General features: G+C 38.0%; 1 protein-coding gene across 4 annotated transcripts in view; it reads left to right on the top strand.

The window, feature by feature from the left end:
- Positions 1-15,821, top strand: part of LOC137948213 (uncharacterized) — a 46,101-nt gene extending 30,280 nt beyond the window's left edge. For 3 of the 4 annotated variants that reach the window (XM_068794216.1, XM_068794213.1, XM_068794215.1), the window contains 22 exons: positions 3,340-3,468; positions 3,679-3,921; positions 4,067-4,194; positions 4,405-4,528; positions 4,692-4,856; positions 5,013-5,160; positions 5,316-5,416; positions 8,976-9,137; positions 9,267-9,314; positions 9,427-9,534; positions 11,192-11,266; positions 11,479-11,529; positions 11,963-12,109; positions 12,206-12,336; positions 12,909-12,996; positions 13,108-13,167; positions 13,286-13,529; positions 13,726-13,877; positions 14,040-14,110; positions 14,793-14,949; positions 15,025-15,205; positions 15,309-15,821. In XM_068794216.1, the coding sequence (XP_068650317.1) occupies positions 3,340-3,468; positions 3,679-3,921; positions 4,067-4,194; positions 4,405-4,528; positions 4,692-4,856; positions 5,013-5,160; positions 5,316-5,416; positions 8,976-9,137; positions 9,267-9,314; positions 9,427-9,534; positions 11,192-11,266; positions 11,479-11,529; positions 11,963-12,109; positions 12,206-12,336; positions 12,909-12,996; positions 13,108-13,167; positions 13,286-13,529; positions 13,726-13,877; positions 14,040-14,110; positions 14,793-14,949; positions 15,025-15,195 (2,703 nt within the window). In that variant the 3' untranslated portion in view covers positions 15,196-15,205; positions 15,309-15,821. The remainder of the gene's footprint in view (positions 1-3,339; positions 3,469-3,678; positions 3,922-4,066; positions 4,195-4,404; positions 4,529-4,691; positions 4,857-5,012; positions 5,161-5,315; positions 5,417-8,975; positions 9,138-9,266; positions 9,315-9,426; positions 9,535-11,191; positions 11,267-11,478; positions 11,530-11,962; positions 12,110-12,205; positions 12,337-12,908; positions 12,997-13,107; positions 13,168-13,285; positions 13,530-13,725; positions 13,878-14,039; positions 14,111-14,792; positions 14,950-15,024; positions 15,206-15,308) is intronic. The other variant, XM_068794214.1, reaches the window with a different exon arrangement.
- The last annotated feature ends 4,457 nt before the right edge of the window (positions 15,822-20,278 follow it).

Below are 20,278 nucleotides of genomic sequence, written 5' to 3'. Positions count from 1 at the left end.
CTTGTTGGCTTTTGTAGCAACTAGGGCTCTCCAAATTAGATTATGAAAAAGATTGAATTTCCAATTCCATTTAAGGAGAAGAGCAGAATTTGCAGTGGCAGTGTCTCGGGTACCCAGTGTGCCATGAGATTTTGGCTTACAGACCTCTTCCCATTTTACCAAGTGACATTTTTTCTCCCCAATAGAGCAGAATATCGGGGCTTCATTCATCACACCGATTCCCCAAAAGACCAATGGGGAGCAGCCAACTGATTTCCGGCCTATCAGTCTCGTTACCAGCACGTACATAATTATTGTTCGCCTCCTTGCCCATAGCCTCAAGTTCTCCTACCCTTGGTAATCCGGCATAGCTAATGTGCTTTCATCAAAGGAGGAAACATCCTTGACTCTACAGTGGCAGCCAACGAGCTCATCGACCACTTCAAGCGATCCAACTTGCCCCGATTTGCTCTCAAACTCGACTTCGAGAAGGCCTTTGACAAGGTCATTTGGAACCTGATTGACTCCCTCCTTGGAAAAATGGGATTTGGCCCAAAATGGAGATCCTAGATCAACAACTACATATCGTTTGCTTCTTACTCCATCCTTGTAAATGGCTCCACCTGCAACTTCTTCAAGGGCTCTCATGGCATCCAATAGGGCGACCCCCTCTCCCTCTATTATTTAACATCATTGTTGAGTACTTCTCTACCATACTCTATCCAGCCAAGGACTTGGGCTTCCCCCCCATGGTTGCCTCAAAGCTCTGTTGGCGCAGCCATTGGTAGCTCAAAGAGGGTGCCCGGCATAGGCTGTCCACCATTTGGAGATCTCTCCCGACTCTCCTTCTGATCTTTGAATCGGCATTTCGCTTCTTTGTTGGCAATGGGAGTAATGTTAGATTTTGGCAGGACTGGTGGTGTGGGGGAAAACCAGTCATGGAAGCCTACAATCATCTCTTCTCTATCACTCTTCGATATGATGCGCTTGTTTCTGATGCCCGAAGCTCCAATTCCTGGCATCTCCACCTTAGGCATGGTCTCAACGACACTGAAGCTGCTGACCTTTGCCGCATTTTGGCTGACCTCAACTCCACCAAAATCAGGCTGCACTTACCTGATAGATTGATCTAGCTTCCAGCTGAGAATGGTGACTTTTCTGTTTCCTCGGTAGCTTATCTCTTGGGTGGATGGACCCATTCTGGTGTTGACCATGATGCGGCCATTGCCTAGAAATTATTGGCTTCTCCCAAAATCCGCTTCTTCATTTGGACTGCAATTCGGAAAAAGATCCTAACCACGAATAACTTGCGCAGGAGAGGAAATTTCAATCCTTGCAACCTATCCCCCCTATGCCCCCTATGCAACTCGGTGGATGAATCTGTTGATCATCTCCTCCTCCATTGTGACTACGCTTGGCAGGTTTGGATGGCTATCTTCTATCGCATTGGTATTTGTTGGGTATACGACCAAAGTCCCACATTGGCTAGAAGTGGGGAGGATCATGGATATATAAGTGTGGACACTATCTCCATTGGAATGAGGCCTTTTGGGGTAAAACCCCAGAGCAAATCCATGAGGGCTTAGGCCCAAAGTGGACAATATCATACCAATGGGAAAAAAAGTAGTGTCCACAATCCTTACAAATGGTATCAGAGCCTATGCCCCGGAGTTAGTCATGGTGGATGAATCCTCTGAATGCCGAACAAAGGTGGGGGGCCTCAATTAGATCGCGATGGGATCCGTGGATGAGCTCTATTGGACAGGTGGTGTGCTCTGGATTCTTCATGGACGTGTCCTGGTCCCAACACGGTGAAGAGGAGTTGATCTGGATAGAGCAAGCTCTCGAGACAGGTAGTACTCCATATAAGGCATGTGCTTCTAACGCATTGGAGCGGAGAATCTGGGTTGGTAGAGAGTGGACGGATGGATGATTGTTTGAGGGGAGGCTCGGTGGTCCTTTCGAGGGGAGGATTTTTGGGTATATGACCAAAGTCCCACATTGGCTAGAAGTGGGGAGGATCATGGATATATAAGTGTGGACACTATCTCCATTGGAATGAGGCCTTTTGGGGTAAAACCCAAGAGCAAATCCATGAGGGTTTAGGCCCAAAGTCGACAATATCATACCAGTGTGGAGAAAGGTAGTGCCCATAGTCCTTACAATATCCAAATCACCATGACCTCATTGGCACTACTCGACTTGCACCAGGGACCTCCCTCCCCCAGCTTGGCAAGCTCCTCATCTCCTCCTGCCTAGCCCATGTCCCTCGGTGTATTTGGCTGGAGAGAAATTGCAGGTGCTTCAATGGCAAATCTAGCAGCGTTGATGACACTGTCAACAACACTATCAACCTCGTCTCCTCTTGGCTTCATACCAGGAAGGAGTTTGCAACCCTCGTCGAGGTCCCCCTCAGGATTAACTGGTTTGTTCCCCCCCCCCCCCCCCCCTTCGGGAGTCATTAAGCTCAACTTTGATGGAAGTGGTCTGGGCTGCCTGGTATTGCTGGATTTCGTTGTACTTTCAGAGACTCCACTGGTATGACTCTCATTACATACTCGGGCCCCATGGGCATTGGTAACTCCACATCGGCTGAGGTCTGGGCTGCCTGGTATTGCTGGATCACGTTTTGAGGCCTTCACTTATTGAAGGAGATTCTAAAGTTGTCATAGGTTGGTGCTCCGACTTGACTTCTCGTCCTTGGAGGCATTGGGACAATTTGTACTCTATTTTTTACATTGCTTCTGTTATTTCTTGTACTTGGTCAAATGCACCAAGATCGGCAAATTCCCTTGCAGATAATCATATACGTTTTAATGGGTATTTATCCCATTGAAATGGTAACTTATGCCTAGATCGGATGTGGAACTTGTTATCCACTATCAAATCCTCTCATGCACGAAACTATGCATGTGAAACGTATATGATTAATCTGCCACCTAAACAGGTGCATGCTCATCACAGTATTGGCTTTTGATGCGGTGAACTGTCATGTACAACTCCGTGTTGCTAACTAAATAGACACACCTTTAAACAGAAGGGAACACACTCATGAAGTGAATTGTCATAAAACTTTCAAAGCTACTGTTTCAATTACATGTTCTGTACTGCCCTAGGTTTCCTTAAAGGCTTTTAAGTTTATCTCATGAAGAGCAGATGACAAACTTTGGATGTCCTTTCTTTGTTGTAAGCAAATTATGTAGACTTATTTTAGGTCTCAACATGCTTATCGATATCCTTTATCCTTGTGTATCATGGGGGTTTATTTTGCTTATCATTATCTCATTAGCACTTTCTGTAATGTGCATTTGGTTCTTCTTTGATTTCCTGGTAAGATTCCTGTGTCACTTTGTTAAACAGATTTTGTCCATGAAGACTATTGCCTGTCTCTCATCATGGTGTAAGGGTAGTGTTGTACCTGTATCTGCCATTTCGTTCTTGTGGAATTTCTGTTGGAGAGTTGTTTCATCTCCAAAATGCGACTTGGAGGTGAGTCTTAAGTGTTCATCAATTCCTATGATTATCTTTAGCATGTTGTTTATATGGGATAGTAGAATCTTTAAGAACATGAATTCTTGAAGCATCCAACCTTTGAACTACACAATTAAAACTCCTTTCTTTAATGAGTTTTTTATGTGATTCTTTTTTTGAAACAGATTCTTTTTTAACTGTTGATTTTTTTACTTTGTCCCTGAGTAGACCTCTGCAGAGATTTGTTTGGCAGCTTATGAAGCTCTAGCACCTGTTTTGAAAGCAATTTCTATCACTTTGTCCTCATTGGACTTCGAGCTGATAGTAATCAACAATAATTCAGTCCCTGTGAATGGAGAAAACAGAGCACTTCTGGATTCTTTTGTTTTTTGTTTTCTTCAAAATATCAATGATCTTTTAGATGCAGGAGTATTGACACGAAGTAGACGAGCAGTTTTGATGAATTGGAAGGTGATTAATCTGTTTGACACATTTTGTAAGGTTTATTTTATTTTTTTTCTTTTTCTCTTGTACTGAGGTACTTTTTTTTTAATTTACTATAGATAACCTTCAATTCTGCAACTGAAACTAAAAGCTCTGTTGTTTATTGATCTAGTGGCTCTGTTTAGATTCTCTTTTATCTATCCCTTCCTCCGCTATTCAGAATGGAGTTTGTCTGGAGAGTATGAAATCCTTCTTTTCTGATGCAACTCTCAGAAGTATTTTATTTGATATTGTTGAGAGGTAAGAAATTTGAAAATTAACAGTACATTTGAACTTTCTATTTCTGATAAACTTACTTAGATTTGGAATGGTATTATAGTCTGTGAACTTTGCCATTATTTTTGGACTCATGGAGTTTAAAATCTTCAAAACTAACATATTCAATCAAGGTTGATAATGAATCCTCTATGTTCTTGTTCATTCTAATTCATCTCTCAAATGGATTTTCAGCCTAGAGAATGCTGGTGAAGCTTCAGTTTTGCCCATGTTAAGATGTGTGAGATTGGCTATTGGGCTGCTGAGCTCTGGAAATGCGAATTCCAATGCCTCTTCAAGTTGCAGTATCAGTACTGAGGTTTGTCCAGTCCCTGTCCACGTAATGTGATATGCATAGAATACCAGTTTTAGGTCTATAAATGCCACTGTTGGTGCCTTTATAATCATTCTGATGCAAAAGAATTTCAGCACATGTTTCTACATGCAATTTCTGCTTGATGACTTGTCTTGTTTATGTACAGATGATGTTGAGGTTGGTGCAATCATCATGGATACTGCATGTTAGCTGCAACAAACGCAGAGTTGCACCTATTGCGGCACTTTTATCATCAATTTTGCATTTTTCTCTGTTCAGTTACCCAAGCATGCATGAAAGAACAGATGGTCAGCCTGGCCCTTTGAAATGGGTTGGTGATTGTTTTTTCCTTTTTTTACTTTTCTTCTTAAAATATTAATATGTTGTTAGCTGTTGTCAATATCTACTGCTAGTATAATATAATTTAGTTTCAATTGTGTCTTTCTTTCAATATTCAGCTTTGCTGAAGCTTTTTTTCGTTTTGCAGTTTGTTGAAAAAATTCTTGAGGAAGGTACAAAAAGTCCACGTACTATTCGTCTGGCAGCTCTGCATTTAACAGGGTTGTGGTTTTTGTATCCAAGTACTATCAAGTATTACATACAAGAGTTGAAGTTGCTGTCACTTTATGGATCTGGTATTAGACTTTTATTATCATAGGGCTTCTTCATTGTTTGTAATTTTCAGTTCCTTTAGCTTTATAACCATAGTGCTTCTTTGAAATTTCAAGCAATTTCATCGTTCATTATTCATCATTACCTCAAGCATAATTGGCAAAAATTCTACTTTCAGTTGCTTTTGATGAGGACTTTGAAGCTGAATTAACTGAAAACCATGATGCCAGAGAGGAAGTCTCCTTGCTCATTCACAGTCCAGATCATGAGCTGACTGAGGTAAACTAATGCATTTCCTTGACCTGTGATGCAGTCAAGAGGTTTGAGTTGGATTTTCAATGAGATAAATACTTTTTCAAAAAGAAAAAAGAGATCACTAACCTAAACCAAGGAAACGGAGAAGAAGAGAAAATCTGAGCCAAAGGGGCAAGGAATTTTATTTATTTCGATTTGAATCCAAAGTTATAACAACTTATTTATAGAAACTTTGTAGATTTGAGTTTCCTTTTTTGTTTTTTCCTGAAAAAAGTGGCTTTTATTGCTTTGGATAAAGCATGAAAGACCTTATAATATAAAGGGGACAGAAATCCATACAACAAGGGATTGGTAGGAGATGCCCTCATCAAGAGAGTCTGCTACACCATTTGCAGTCCTAGGAGTTATCTGCCATGAGACATCTAGATGCCTTGACAAATTAAGAATTTCATAAAGAACATAAGCAAGCTTCCGGTGAGGATGGGAAGTTTTTCTTGACCAACTCAATACACTTGCTGAGTACCCATCCACTATGAGAGGGGAGGTAATGTCTTGTTGTAGAGTTTCAATCCTTGGAGCTGGGCACTTGCTTCAGCTTTATTTGAGTTACATGTTCTAATGGGGCCTGTGTACACAACTAGGATGCTTCCATCATGATTCATTATATTTGTCACCTGCCCCATCATGGATTTCAAACATACTTAAGACAGCACCCAGGACCTTGTGGCTGAATGAACCATGGGTGAACAGGTGGCCCATTGACTGCTTTACAGCATCAGTAATACGCAGTTGGAAGTGCCATGGATGGAGACATGCACAGCAAGGCCAAATATGCGTGCATTGAAAATACCATCAGAAAGGGTTTACCAAAAATGTATGGCAACCCCAAGCCCTCAAAAAGTCCACTTGGGGGCAACATCACCCTCACAGGGCCCAAAAACACAAATCTGGCATGAAACAGCCTAGGCTGCAGCAGCTGGGGTGCACGTAGGCAGCTGCTGTTGCCCAGGCCCGCGCGTGCAGGCGGCTAGCACCAGCCTTCCATGTGGCCAGTAGCTGGCTGGCTGGCTGGCTAAAATGGCAGTTTTGCTTCAAATCCGAAATTTGAGTTTCTCCTACCCAAATGGGATTGGGATAGGGTAGTTTGAGATAAATAAGGGCACATGGAATTTGACTCCTTTGAATTTGAATAAGAGGGCATTTGCCTTGCTTATGTGATGAATTCTCACCGACTTAAGATTGGGTTAAGGGTGGATTATCCTTAATTTGCCTATGAACAGGCCTTATAAATTTGATGCTTTCATCTTGAAATTCGTACCAAGAATACCCAATTTTTAGCAAAACTCATTGCTCTTCATTTTGCTTAGTTTCCTTTCCAAACAAAGGCTTATCAACCTACTTTTCACCCAAAGTAAGCTAGGCCACACACCGTAGCTTTAGAATTGAATCCTAGCCTGATATAGTGGCATGACAACTGGCATCAGAGTAGAAATGTTTCAGCCATGGTTTCCTCGGAACCGACTATGGAAATTGTTCCAAACAAAGGTAAGAAGAAAGTCTCTAAAAACGAATCTTGTTAACTTCTATTGAATCTAGGCTCGAGAAGGTGGAATTCCAATGCTCGAGTTGGGAGGAGAAAATTCAAGAGGTGGTGGATGTCTGACAATATAGGCTTGAGGCAATTCAAGGGCTAGAGGACGATGTTCATATTACCATTGTTGTGCTAAAAGCGGACACAAGCAATAACTGAGATCCAAATGAGAATGGCGATTCTCGAACGAGCCGTTCTAAATGGAGAAGGTATTCTTTCTCCAATGAAGATTAAAAGACCTGAACCGAAATTGTACAATGGCGTACGTGATCCAAAAGTGATCCAAAACTTCTTGTGGCAAGTGGAATAATACTTCGAAGCTTCTAAACTCTCAAACAAAGAAGTAAAGGTTAGTACCACTTCCATTTTTCTTGTTGATGATGCTATTTTATAGTGGAGGAAGAGAAAGGGTGATGCCAAGGATGGAGAAGACGTGGTAGACAGTTGGGAAGTTTTGAAGAGCGAATTGAGGCGCCACTTCTTTCCGAAAGATGTCAACAACCTAGCACAAAAAGAATTACGGGCATTACGACAAAAAGGAACTATCTATGAGTACTTCCAATCCTTTACTTCATTGTTGCTAAGTATTCCTATTATGACCGACAAAGATCGGTTATTTTTGTTTTTGGTGGGACTTCATCCATGGGCCAAGCAAGAATTGAGGCGTCAGATGTAAAGACGCTTGCTACCACTCTAGCTACTGCCGAAAAGCTAAAGGAATTTGAGAGGAAATCTGACGAAAGCACCTCCAAATCCACAAAATTTGATAAAAATGGGCACAAAGAGAATTACAAGAAGAAGTGATCATGAAACCCGAACTCCAAAAACAGAGAGAAGAAGAACTTTGCAGACAAAGTACTTCTAATATGGCATGAGATTGTCCGAAAAAGAGGCAATTGAATGCCATCAAAACAGATGAAGTCGTTGAGCAACCAAGTAACGAACCTAGAATGCGTTCAATGGTGTTACTCAACTCCGTTCAAGCCCATATCGAAAAGACTACAAAACCGTGGGTAAGATCTAAGCAAGAACTCCTCTATTTAGATGTTGGCCATCTTGTGGGTCCCCTCCTTATCGAAGGCGATTCCAAGATTGTCATTGAGTGGTGCGCAAAGGAAAAGGCAAACTATCCTCCTTGGCGGCATTGGGAAATTTACTTTGAAATATGTAATATAACATCTCATTTGAATTGTACTTGGACCCACATCCCTAGGTCTACCAATCACTTGGCAGATTCTCAAGCTAAGCAGGGTGTTTCCCTCCAACACTTGTTGTGAAGGAAGGACTGCTTAGTTAGGTTTGTATATTTCTCTCTTTTATAAATTTTACATCCCTTCATAAAACAAAACAAAAAAACAAAAAAAAAAAACAATTACTACAAGGTCATGAGGGGTAACTCCTGTTCTAGCTAAGAATCGGCTACACAGTTTGCATTATGCACAGCATGTGATCTAACACTATCTAACAAATTACGAATATCTCAAATCTGTAAAAAAGTTGACAAAAGATATTAATAATCCCATTTTTATCATATGAAAGGTTTCCTTTGATCTTGACAGAGGATGTTTGGTTTCTTCTGTGTGCCAAGACAATGGAATGGAAGAACTTTGTGTTATCATTGCTCTCTATTGGAAGCAAAGATCAAGATTTAGATGGTTTCCTATTAACTTTCAGCCAGAACCTTGCTTAATTAAGTAACATAAAGACTTTCCTAAGATTTACTACCTAATTGCAATTCAAATTAGACTTTCTAAACTAGCCATAGAAAGAATTCCAGCAGCTAGTGAAGAAACGAACTCACTAACTACTAGGCTTGCTAACTTCAGACTTTCTTAAAAAATTAACTTCTAAAATATCTAAATAACATTCTAACTTTATGGGCTTTACTTGGCTAAGCTGTCTTCCCTGGTGTCCAAGTTGTGTGCTCCTATCAATTGTTTGGCGGCATCTATTCTGCTTTTACATAATTTTCTCATTGATGTATTGCATCAGGTATTTATCAATACAGAGTTGTACGCCCGTGTTTCTGTTGCAGTCCTATTCAACAATCTGGCTGACTTGGCTGATAAGTTTAAGTGTGAGAAGGGAAATGAAGATGCCGAGGCTGCTGTCCTCTCTGGAAAACTATTTCTTCTAGAGCTTCTTCATGCTGCTGTAAGAACTCTTAGTGATGTTGTTTACAATATTTTTTATTAGTTGTGAAGAAGTCCATTTGGTTCTGGTAGTGGCTTGATTTCTATTTTCTCAGCATTTGACCTAGCTTTTTTCTCCAACAAAAAATAGGTCAACGACAGGGACCTCTCAAAGGAGTTGTACAAAAAATATAGCGCAGTGAGTTCATATGTTCTATGATGTTTGTCTGAATCTTTGTTATATTCCTCCAGACTTTGTTTTCACTAGCTCGTTTTGTTATGCATTTAACCAAACTGTGATTTCCTACCAGATCCATAGGCGCAAAGTTCGTGTCTGGCAGATGATATGCATATTGTCCCAATTTATTTCGGAGGATATTATTCCCCAAGTTACATCTAGCTTGCATATATGTCTCTATGTAAGCTTAAAGCTTGATTTGCTTCTTTTTTTTTTTTATCTTCCTTCTGTTAACATCTGAAGTCCCATTATAGAGAAGACTTAAGTGAGAGAAAAGAACAGTTAGAAACAGAGAAGAGGATGAAGAAGAGATTTCAGAATAGACGTCAATGATTCTCTTGACGTAGCACTGCTTTATTTATAACTTCTGTACATATGGAAATCCCAGTCTGAGTACAATTCAAAAGAACTAATATAATGCACTCTTCTATCTTATCTAGGACTTGTAATCGAAGTAGAAATCTGATTTTCCTACACTCAAACACATCTATTTGTCCTACCTAAAGTAACCTGTCAGTTTATTCTCATAGTTCTTACCTCTTGACATGATGAAGTTTCTGCTTTATTTTCTTTTAGAAAATATCTAAAACTACCTCTATAAAAAAATTACATCTGAAAGCCCTATTGGCTGAATTTCTTTTAACCCCTTTTTTTAACGGAATCCACTTACACTGTTTACTTAATAGGAGAAAATACCTATATATTAACATATCTAAAAATTCTCATTTTTTAAAAAATCTAAACATTTTTATTTTAGAAAATCTAAAAATTCCGTTAACCAATTTCCATATCTAATAAATACTTAGTTATTTTACCCTTAATAAATAAATAGACAAAATTGTAACTAGGTAAAGTATGTTGTTATTAGTCAATGGAGACCATATAAAATTAGTCTTTAGAATTTTTAGAAGGCATTTTAGGTATAGAAATTTTTTCGAGGGGTTAGTGGATTAATGGAATTGGGTTAGTGGATTCCGTTAACAAAAGGTTAAGAGAAATAGTTTTGTCATTTAGTGGGTTTTGGTGAAATGAAATTCAGTCAATAGGGTTTTTAGGTATAGAAATTTTATAGAGGGGTAGTTTAGATATTTTTCCATTTTCTTTTTCCTCTGTTTTTTTTCTGAAATAGCAAAGTGACTAACGTGAATGGTTTTCATTTTATGAAGAAAGTACCTACCAGTTGTTTATTAAAATCTAAGTAAACTGTTCACATAATGTTATTTGTGCACAAAGGAACATGAGAGAACATAATAATGCAAGATATGTTGACTTAATAATGGAACTTGTAGGAGAAAAAGAGAAAAAATGAAGAAGAATATAGAGAATGGAGAGGAGAAGAGTGCATCTCTCGAGCACTCAATGGAGAAAAAAATCATCTCCCTTTCTATTTATTTAAAACTCTCTTCTCAGAACATTATGAAAATTGAACCTTATGCTTTGAACCCAATACCTAACTTACTGCTGCTTCTAGAGAGATATACTGGGAGGGTAAAATGACCAAAATACCCTTACATGAATTCTAACAGAACTGTTAGATAATTATGGTAAATTGGCGGTAGGCAAGTAACTGCCAATACATAGTTAGATTAACCAAGTAAAGCAGCAATGATTTCACTGTCAATTATTTTAACTGCTTTAGATCAATGTTAGACAAGGAACAAAATGTTCAAAATCAAGTTTGGGCACAGTATTACATTGGAGTTACTGCTCGCTTCTTCTTAATAAAAGCTAATACTCTGTGAATGTTATACCGAGACTTGGGTTATTATGCTTTTGATTTTTTTATTCTTATGCATAAACTTAAAGAAAAATCTCAAATTTTGTTCTTTGTCTTGTAGAGAAACAACTTGCCAGCTGTTCGACAATACCTTGAAACATTTGCAATGCAATTTTACTTGAAATTTCCATCACTGGTGAGCATTTCAATTGCACTTCTGTGTTGAATGTCTTATCTTATATCCATCCCAAATAAAATAAAAAGTTCTTATCTTATATTAGTTGTAACTGTTGAAATATGAACTTTGTCTGTCGCACTGCTTGTCTAGTCTTCCCTTTTTGTTTATATAGAAATAGAACTATATCTCTTTCATCCTGAGTTTGACTAAGTTTTGTTTTCTGTTGACAGATATCTGAGCAGTTAATTCCTATTTTTCATGACTATAAAATGAGACCTCAGGTTAGCCTTTTTGTTTGTTAAACTTATTATGTTTAGAGCTTCGTAATTTAGAAAAAGAGAGATCAGTATAAGAAAGGTTTGCCTTTCAAAACAAAAAAAAAAGAAATGTTTGTGTGGAGAAGGGAGAAGGGAGGCTAGAGTAAGGGGAGAAAAGGGTAACTAGAAGAGGAGAAAAGAAGAAAGATGGAGAAACTGAAAGATGGAGGATTTTGAGTTACTTGGCTTGAACCCATGTCTTCTATTAAAACAACTTAAGGAGAAAAGTCGCAGATATGTTCATCACTGTGTATGTAATAAACTTGGAGATACTTGGAAATAGAAAACGGAAGTAAACCTGATAAATGATAACGTGATCCTGACCAAGCTTTCTTTGAAGGATGACCTTATCTTGGAAAGTTTCTTTGAGCTTCACTAAGCTTACCATTGTCTGCAGGCACTCTCTTCCTATGTCTTTATAGCAGCCAATGTTATCCTTCATGCTCCCGAGGTAGCCCTTCAGCTAAAACACCTGGATGAGTTGCTTCCTCCCATCATTCCATTCTTAACTTCTCACCACCATAGTTTACGTGCTTTTACCCAGGTATAATTTTTTGTCAGTAGCCTATATGTTAAATGTTTGCTTTGATTTTCTATACTGGTATAATGAGTTTCTCTGGCATGATAAATTATGCTACAGCTGTTGGTTCATCAAGTCCTTTCCAAACTGTTGCCTGTGTTGGATCTAAAAAACTCTGAAGCTAAATCTTTGGAAAAAAGTTGCTTGATGGATTTGAAATCATATTTGGCACAAAACCCAGACTGCACGAGGTACACATTTATCTCAATGCTATGAAAGTAAAGTTTTCCAATTTGGTAGAAAAAATAGAAATTGTCATTGTTAAGTGTATGAGGATACATGAGGAGCCAAGTCTTCTGGCATGATAGTCCATTGACCCACTTTTACAGAGTTTGATTTAAACTTGATCCAACTCCAGCTAAACTGTTGAAGATTCACTTGGCTCATGCTCCCATTGTTTTTAAACTTCTTGAGCTTTTTTTGCTTAAGACAAATGTTGAATTATGCAGTAAATATTCTTGGCATACTAGTTGCAAGCAACGCTACAGCTAGACTCAATTCTTGTGTCAATTAAGATTGATCACAGGCAATTGTGCTCTCATTGCACTTGACCTCTGCCTGAGGAGTTATTTTTTTACTTGAATTGCTTTAATTCAGAGTGCTTTGACTCAGACCCACATTCTGCAACTTCTATCAAGGGCCTTCTGTCTTTGTTATTGACTTGCATATTAGGTTGCTGGATTGTTTTCTAGATATTAGGAGCTGGGTTGTACCTGTTCTGATGGTTCTTAGCCTGCATACTTATTCATCTTGCCTCTACAAGGTTGAGAACATCAATGGAAGGCTTTCTTGATCAATTCAATCCAAAAACGTCAGCTACTCCTTCTGGAATTTTTACTGCCAAGGATGAGGTTAGTATAATCATCCTTACTATTGTAACCATCGCATTGTAGGTGAAAATTTTCTTTTGTTGGTTGATTCCTCTTTTTGCAACTGTCTGGATTAATTTTTCTTTGTTGAAGAAGACGGCATTCGAATGTGTTCCAACATCTCTCGTGGACCATGTGAATACATTTTTAAATGTAAGTTACTTGCTTATTTCTTTTCTTCTAGTGCCAATTAGAGAAGAAAAGGAAGTAATGATTCCTTTATTCTGGTTGTTTTTTAATATGATCTTTACCAAGTCATCCTATGTTGCAGGATGTCAGAGAAGACCTTCGAAGTTCTATGTCAAAGGATATAATGACCATTAAGAATGAGAGTATAGCAGCTCAAGCTACTTCTCAGAAGAAAGCTTTCTCATTTAAGGCCAGTGGAGAAAGTTCTGCCCAAGTTGATCTGCATTTGGATTTTCAGAAGAAAATCACCCTGAATAAGCATGAGAAGCAAAGTATAGATACCAGTTATCATCTTGGCAATGAAAAATTTTATGATTCACTTCGAGGTAAAAATGGTTTTGCAGGTTTTCTTCAAAAAGTAAAAACTAATAAAAAATTTTAAATGCTTGTTACATACCATTTAGTCAGTCGTTTATGATGCCTATTTTCCTTCTCTGAGATGGTAAATATAGTCAAGTTCTGGATCACAACATAGAAAGCCATATCTGGGTTTGACCAAGTGGATCTTTAAATTGGCTGCAGAAGTGGAAAAAGAAGATTTGCTCCTCTGTTCAATGGTGCAATCAAGAAGTTTAGTAATGGAAAAGTTAAGAGAGAGTCAGCAACCTCTCATCCTTGTTGCATCACTGCTTGAGCGCATACCAAACCTTGCTGGATTGGCTCGGACCTGTGAGGTCTGTTACTAAGAAGTACAGAGATGCCATTGTTGTACTTGATAAATAGCCATGATTTATGCCTATCACTTTATGTCCTTGTCTTCTGCTTCATTAGAGATTTCCATTTTCTATCTTCTCTGGTTTACCTTCTTTATTGATATACACTAGCTATCTGTGCAGGTATTCAAAGCAGCTGGTTTAGCCATTGCAGATGCAAGTATGGTGCATGATAAACAGTTCCAACTCATCAGGTAGCTTGGCCTATTGCTTAGAACTTTAAATTAGCCAGTTTTGGAAAATCGTTTAGAGTTATTTCCTTTGTTGAGGAGGATTCCCGTGGTACAGGATGGAGAATTAAGGAAAGGAGAGGAAAAACAAAAGAGAAGCTTTTCTATATCAACATATGCCACAATACACACTCAAAGTACTCTACCAAAAAAAGGACTTCACCAGAATAGCAAAGCAGAACTATTTACCTCATGACTTAATCACCTCTAAGACATAAACATATCAAGAAGTTGGGCTTAGTTTCATCTCACCGTGCTAGCCACTTGGGAGCTTGTCCAAACTTATGACCAGACAGAAATCTGAAGTCCTTTCAGAAGTGGGGCTTGTTTTTACCCATGCTAAACCTACTCTCATGTCCACACCCAATGGAACAGTTAGGTGAATGGGTTGGGGAGATGCGGACTGTATAGATGAGGCATTGACTAAGCTTGGGCCTAGCTTTGATACTATGTTAAGTTGGGTCTGGTTCCTCCCAAAGTAGCTATCGATTAAGGATGTGTAGTTACCAAATTTACAACACAACAGAATTCACAGACATGTCCGGTGTGGTGCTTATCTTCTATGCATGCTAACAATATACATGTCTTAAATATTTGCATGTAATCATATATTAATATCATTGTTTTTTTTTTTTTTTTTTGCCAGTGTCACTGCTGAGAAGTGGGTGCCAATCATTGAGGTTCCAGTATCCAGCATGAAAATTTTCTTAGAGAAGAAGAAGCAAGAAGGTTTCTCTATACTGGGTCTAGAACAAACAGCAAACAGTACACCTCTTGACAAATACTCCTTCCCAACAAAAACTGTAAGCACTCATAATTTGGTTTATGTTTTATTCAGCTGTGTGTAAGCATGACCAACTAAGATAATCTGTGTCTAGGTTCTGGTTCTTGGTCGGGAAAAAGAGGGTATTCCAGTAGACATAATCCACATTTTAGATGCTTGCATCGAGATTCCCCAGTTGGGGGTTGTTAGATCACTAAATGTTCATGTCAGTGGGGCCATTGCTCTCTGGGAATATACGCGACAACAAAGATCAAAGCAGGGATGAATATCGCCAGGTTGGGTTTATAGTCAAGTAGAAAGTGCTAAGCCTTTCTTGTTTAGATATTTATCTGTTTTCTTAGTCTTGAGATCCTAACATAAAGAAGATTTGCCAAATAGGAGGTTCTGAAGGTCCCTGTGGGGAACAAGGGCTGGATTAGGTCTTGTTGAAAGGCCAATGACTTGCATAAGCAAAATGCTTGCCATACATCTTATCCTTAAATTTTGGAAAACATCCAAAGCATAACAAAAGACGTGGCAAGATTCGTCTAGTTGGAAGACCTAAGACCAGCATAAGCAAAAAGTTACTCCACACTTGTACATTATGAGGTAGAAGTTCTTAAATTTTGGAATCATATCTGCAATATTATGAAAGAAATAGTATCTAGTAGTACTTCTGTTTAGATATATAGAAGATTATGCAGACACTTGAATTGAGATCTGGAGGAGAATACTGAAGAGAAAGAAGACAAGCTTCAGGTGTAAATGTTAAAGAATGTTTTCTTTTGCTTGTTATTTCATCATTGATGTACAAATATCTTGTATGAACACCTAAAAGGCTTCTCATGTTCCAAGTTTGGTTGGTAATTGTTGATAAATCATTAAATTGTAACATAAGTTTTATTACATTATATCCATATTTCATTATTCATAGTTATTCCATCTTTATATGAATCAGGGGTGTGATCAGTTTAGCATTTTGGTATTATTTATGTTTTGATATAAATGAAATAAATTGGCATGGAGCAGTAAAATGTTCAGCAGAGAATGCTTTAACTATCTAATACAGAAGCATGTACATTGTGTATGTCTATAATGTGATATTGCTGCTGTGGATTTTCAATTTTGCAGAAGAATGTGAATCACTCTATAATTAATTCTACATTGAGAGTTTAGTGTGTGAAGTACTATTGTCCTTCTATGTAACTTTCAGTTTTTTGAAGGATGTACATGTAATTATCATTAAACTCACTTATAATAATGAGAACGTGAGGGGGGCAATATTCCTGTCTTTCCATAAATACCTATTCTTCCTCTCTGGATCTTCTTTCTCTTTTGTTTCTCTCTTTATTCAATCTCAACTTGGTTTAGATCCTGAAAATCTTTATGGTATTAGAGTGGGAACTGAATTTTATGTGCTGAGAAGTTATTGAAGGTATTCTGTATACTCAAATGGAAGTTATCCTGGAATCTTAAGTCTTGTAAGCTCCTCGGAAACTCTTCAATGGAGAAAGGTTAGTGCTTTTCCTCAGTTTTTGCTTTCAAAGATGTTCTTTCTTGTTTAGTTGAAGGTATAGATTAGAGACAGTTTGAAAGTCGTGGGAGAAAGATTTCTTAGCTACAGTGACGATAGAGTGAGGTTGAAGAAGAATGAGTTTATGCCGAGTAGGAAGTGACTATGGAGGTCAATTTTTTGGAGTATTTGTGGAGGATACTTACTGCTGTGGTCGTTGAGATTACAGGATAGTTAATGAAGGTATCTGGGTTTATAGGATAGTTTATGCCTTAAAAGTGTTTATTTAATGGTCTTCTGCAAAATGTCTTTGTCAAACCAACATCTCCCAGGCCTCCACTGGCTTCTTGGAGCTCGGCATTGGTCAGGTTGGAGCTGGGTATTAAAACACGAACCTGACCCTAAACTCCCTACTTCACAACCCAAACCCGAAAAAACCTGAAATATCAAATCCGACCTTGACGATATCTGTGAACTTGACTTAAACTTGACTCATCTCCGACCCGTCTCTAACCTGGTTCCATCCTTGCAGGTCGGTTTGGGAAAACCTATCCTTTATACAAAATCTAAAAGGGTTTTTCCTAATCACATTTCCCACCCACAGGGTGAAACCTGAAACCCAAACTTGGGGTTTTTCGGGCAGGTCGGATCATTTTCCCTGTTAAACTCATTCAATACCCACTCGTAGCTCCACAGCAAATGCCGTCCTTCCATTACAGGCATTTCAGTCCTATTCTTTTTCATTTTCTCTTCGTGTACTATAACCTCCTTGTATGGGCAATTGTTCTGTTTCATCTTTCTGCATGAGGCTTTTGCGCTTTTGTCTGTGACTAGCATGGCGACCCTTCACTTCGCCAACGCAGCAGAGACTTAATCAAGCAGAAGCACGCACACTAGTCAGAGACAGCTCTCATCTAGTAATGCCTCTAATGCCAACATGAAGAACCACCACCACGACTCATCTTAGCCCTGATCAGTAAAAACTAACTCACACTAGCAACCTCCTCTTTGACTACAGCTCCTAGTTTGCCAACCCAACCAGAGCCATGGACCCGGGTGAGGTGTTTCACGCCAAATTCCTGCACTACATCTAGTTCCTATGTTCTGACACCAGCTCCGGCATCGAATTTGTCCGGCGGGCGACAGGTGTAGGGTGCCTTGACTTCATCCTTGAGTCACCCTGGTGCTCAGATTTGAACACTTCCAGCGTGACGATTTCCAACTTGATTGGGTCCAGGAAAGTGGTCCGAGTGGGGAAGAAGCAATCAAGGTGAGAAACCTGAGACTTAACACAGTAACCACTCCTTCAACTTGCCAGAATTATCAAATATCTGAAAACAAGAACATTTAAACTTTTACCTTTACAAGAATTAGGGCTTTTACCTTTGTTGTGTTTTGCATCTATGATATTGTATTGTTGTTCTTTGAAAGTTCAATCTCTGTGGAAGAAAACAACCAGACATAATTAGATTTTATTTTATGAAAATAATTATTGTTTCATGTTCTCATCTTCACATTGTGTTGTAATCTTCATGTTTTTATGTTTTCTTCATAATGCTATATTTTTTTAAAAATTTTAATTTTTTATTTGACAATCACTATTTTTTTCTTACTTTTTTTTTTTTTGTCTAGCAAGCTCAAGCAAATAGATTGTACGTACATTCTATTGTCAATTCATGCGGTAAAATAGTAAATATTTAGAACTCCTACACTATTATTTCTATGACAAAACAATACTTTTCATTAAAAATTAGTGTTTTTATTGAAAAAGTAGTAGACTATCAAGCAGTTTTATGTCTCTTTTGTCTATTTCGCCGGTGGTGGAAGATCCTGACCAAGGTGAACTCGATCAATCAAAACAATAACAAGCATTGTTCATATATTGGTAGTGCATTTGAAATTATTCAAGAATCAAGAAGAGGTGATTCGACAATGAAAAAGAGTTTATCTGCTACAAGTCCCTTCTTACTTATTGATTGAGTTTACCTACATGTGTTAAATTTTTTGAGAAAAATAATAATTTACTAATTTTATTATAACTGAGTACAATGAGCCTCCATTTATAATAAATGAAACAAGTACAATTATATTACAATTAAATTACCCATATCCGAGTTCCATCCAAAGTTAAACATTAACAAATAAGTTTTGGAACAACTAAACATAAATAGAAGATTAACATGACTAAAACACCTTTAAATTTAGACTCTTGAATGATTTCACAAGCTAAATCAAGTCGGGACACATTTATTACCCTATTGATTTGATGTATGTCCTCTTTTTTTTTTTGTGTAAGAATTGTAATTGGAAGTTTGAGTGTTGTAGTAGTTGCACCTCCTTCTGAATTCAACGTTTGAGAAGTATTATAATCTACAATGAAGAATTCCTCATCTTGTGGGAATCAAATTTTATATGACGAAATATCTAAGGGGGAGAACAAGATGAGAACAAATGAAGACTACAAACAAGATGCGAACAAGAAGAAGATGAATCAAGGCAAGGCAATCAAAAATTCTTTTTCAAGCCACATAAGATTTAGAATTTCTTTTCAAGCACATAAGTTTCTTGACCAATATTATTTGCAAAGTGGAGTTATAAACACTAACTAGAGGGGGGCTATTAAAGATACTCACATGTATAGGGGTGGCATGGCTAGTTAATAAAGAGAACTTTCATAGAGATGACCTAGAATTGTAATTATGCAAGTTGTTGTGTCCTCTTATGTCTTTTTTCTTTTGAAATATGTAGCCCTAAGGTCATTATAGTCATTGTAAACACCTTTACACATATATAAATACATCCTCAAGGCATGAGGTAGAAAATTCGAGCCTCTTCTTTTTGGCTCAAATTTGTGCTTACACATCTCTCTCTTTTCCTCCTCTTTCTCTCCCTTCGTTTCTCCTCTCCTCTCTTCCAAGAGCTAGAGTTTTTTTCTTCTCTCATTCCCTTGAAATCTCGGGTTTTTATGTGTAGGCCATAGAAATTAACATATAGCATAGATATTACCGCAGTTTGCACACGAACAAAATGATAGTCTATCTCAATATGTTTTATTCTTAATAAAATACTGGGTTGTTTGCTATATGAATGGTTGTCTGATTATCACAATGAAGTTGCATCAGTTTATTGACTTGGAACCCCATCTTAAACATGAAGGATTTGAGCCATAATAGTTCACTTATTGCATATGCTATTGATCTATATTTGGCTTCTACACTTGACCTTACGACCATATTTTGCTTTTTGCTTCTCCAGGTGACTAGATTACCTTCAATAGTTGTACAATAACTAGAAGTGGATTTTCTATCATTTGGTGAACCTACCCAGTCTGCATTTGCAAAGCCTTCTATGTTGGTATGTCCATAGCTCTTGAATAATAACCCTTGATCAAGATTTTTCTTCAAGTATCGAAGAATCCTTTCCAATGCTTCCCAATGAGCTTGCTGAGGTCGATGCATAAAGTGACTGATGATACGAACTGAATAAGATATAGTAGGTCTTGTAGCCGAGAGAGAGATTAATTTCCAAACCAATCATTGGAACCGTCCAATATCAACATCACCACCCTCTTCAACACAATTTAACTTTGGGCTCCATAGGCATATTGATCGGCTTGCACCTAACCGATTTCTTATAACAAATCAAGAACATACTTCATTTGTGATATAACTATGCCATATTTCAATCGTAGAACTTCTATGCCCAAGAAGTATTTGAGAAACCCCAAGTCTTTGGTTTGGAATTTTCTTTTCAAGTCGTCTTTGACTTGCTGAATTCCATGAAAGATTAGTGCACTTTGGGTTCAAGTAAAAGTGAATGAACTAGTTCAAGTTCAAGTACTTATTGGTGTTAGTGT

This window comes from Aristolochia californica, unplaced genomic scaffold (assembly GCF_029961685.1).
Source record: "Aristolochia californica isolate CCGP_79_NKW_82.1479 unplaced genomic scaffold, dmAriCali1.0.hap1 SCAF_13, whole genome shotgun sequence".
NCBI lineage: Eukaryota > Viridiplantae > Streptophyta > Magnoliopsida > Piperales > Aristolochiaceae > Aristolochia > Aristolochia californica.
This window is presented reverse-complemented; position numbering and strand designations above follow the sequence as displayed.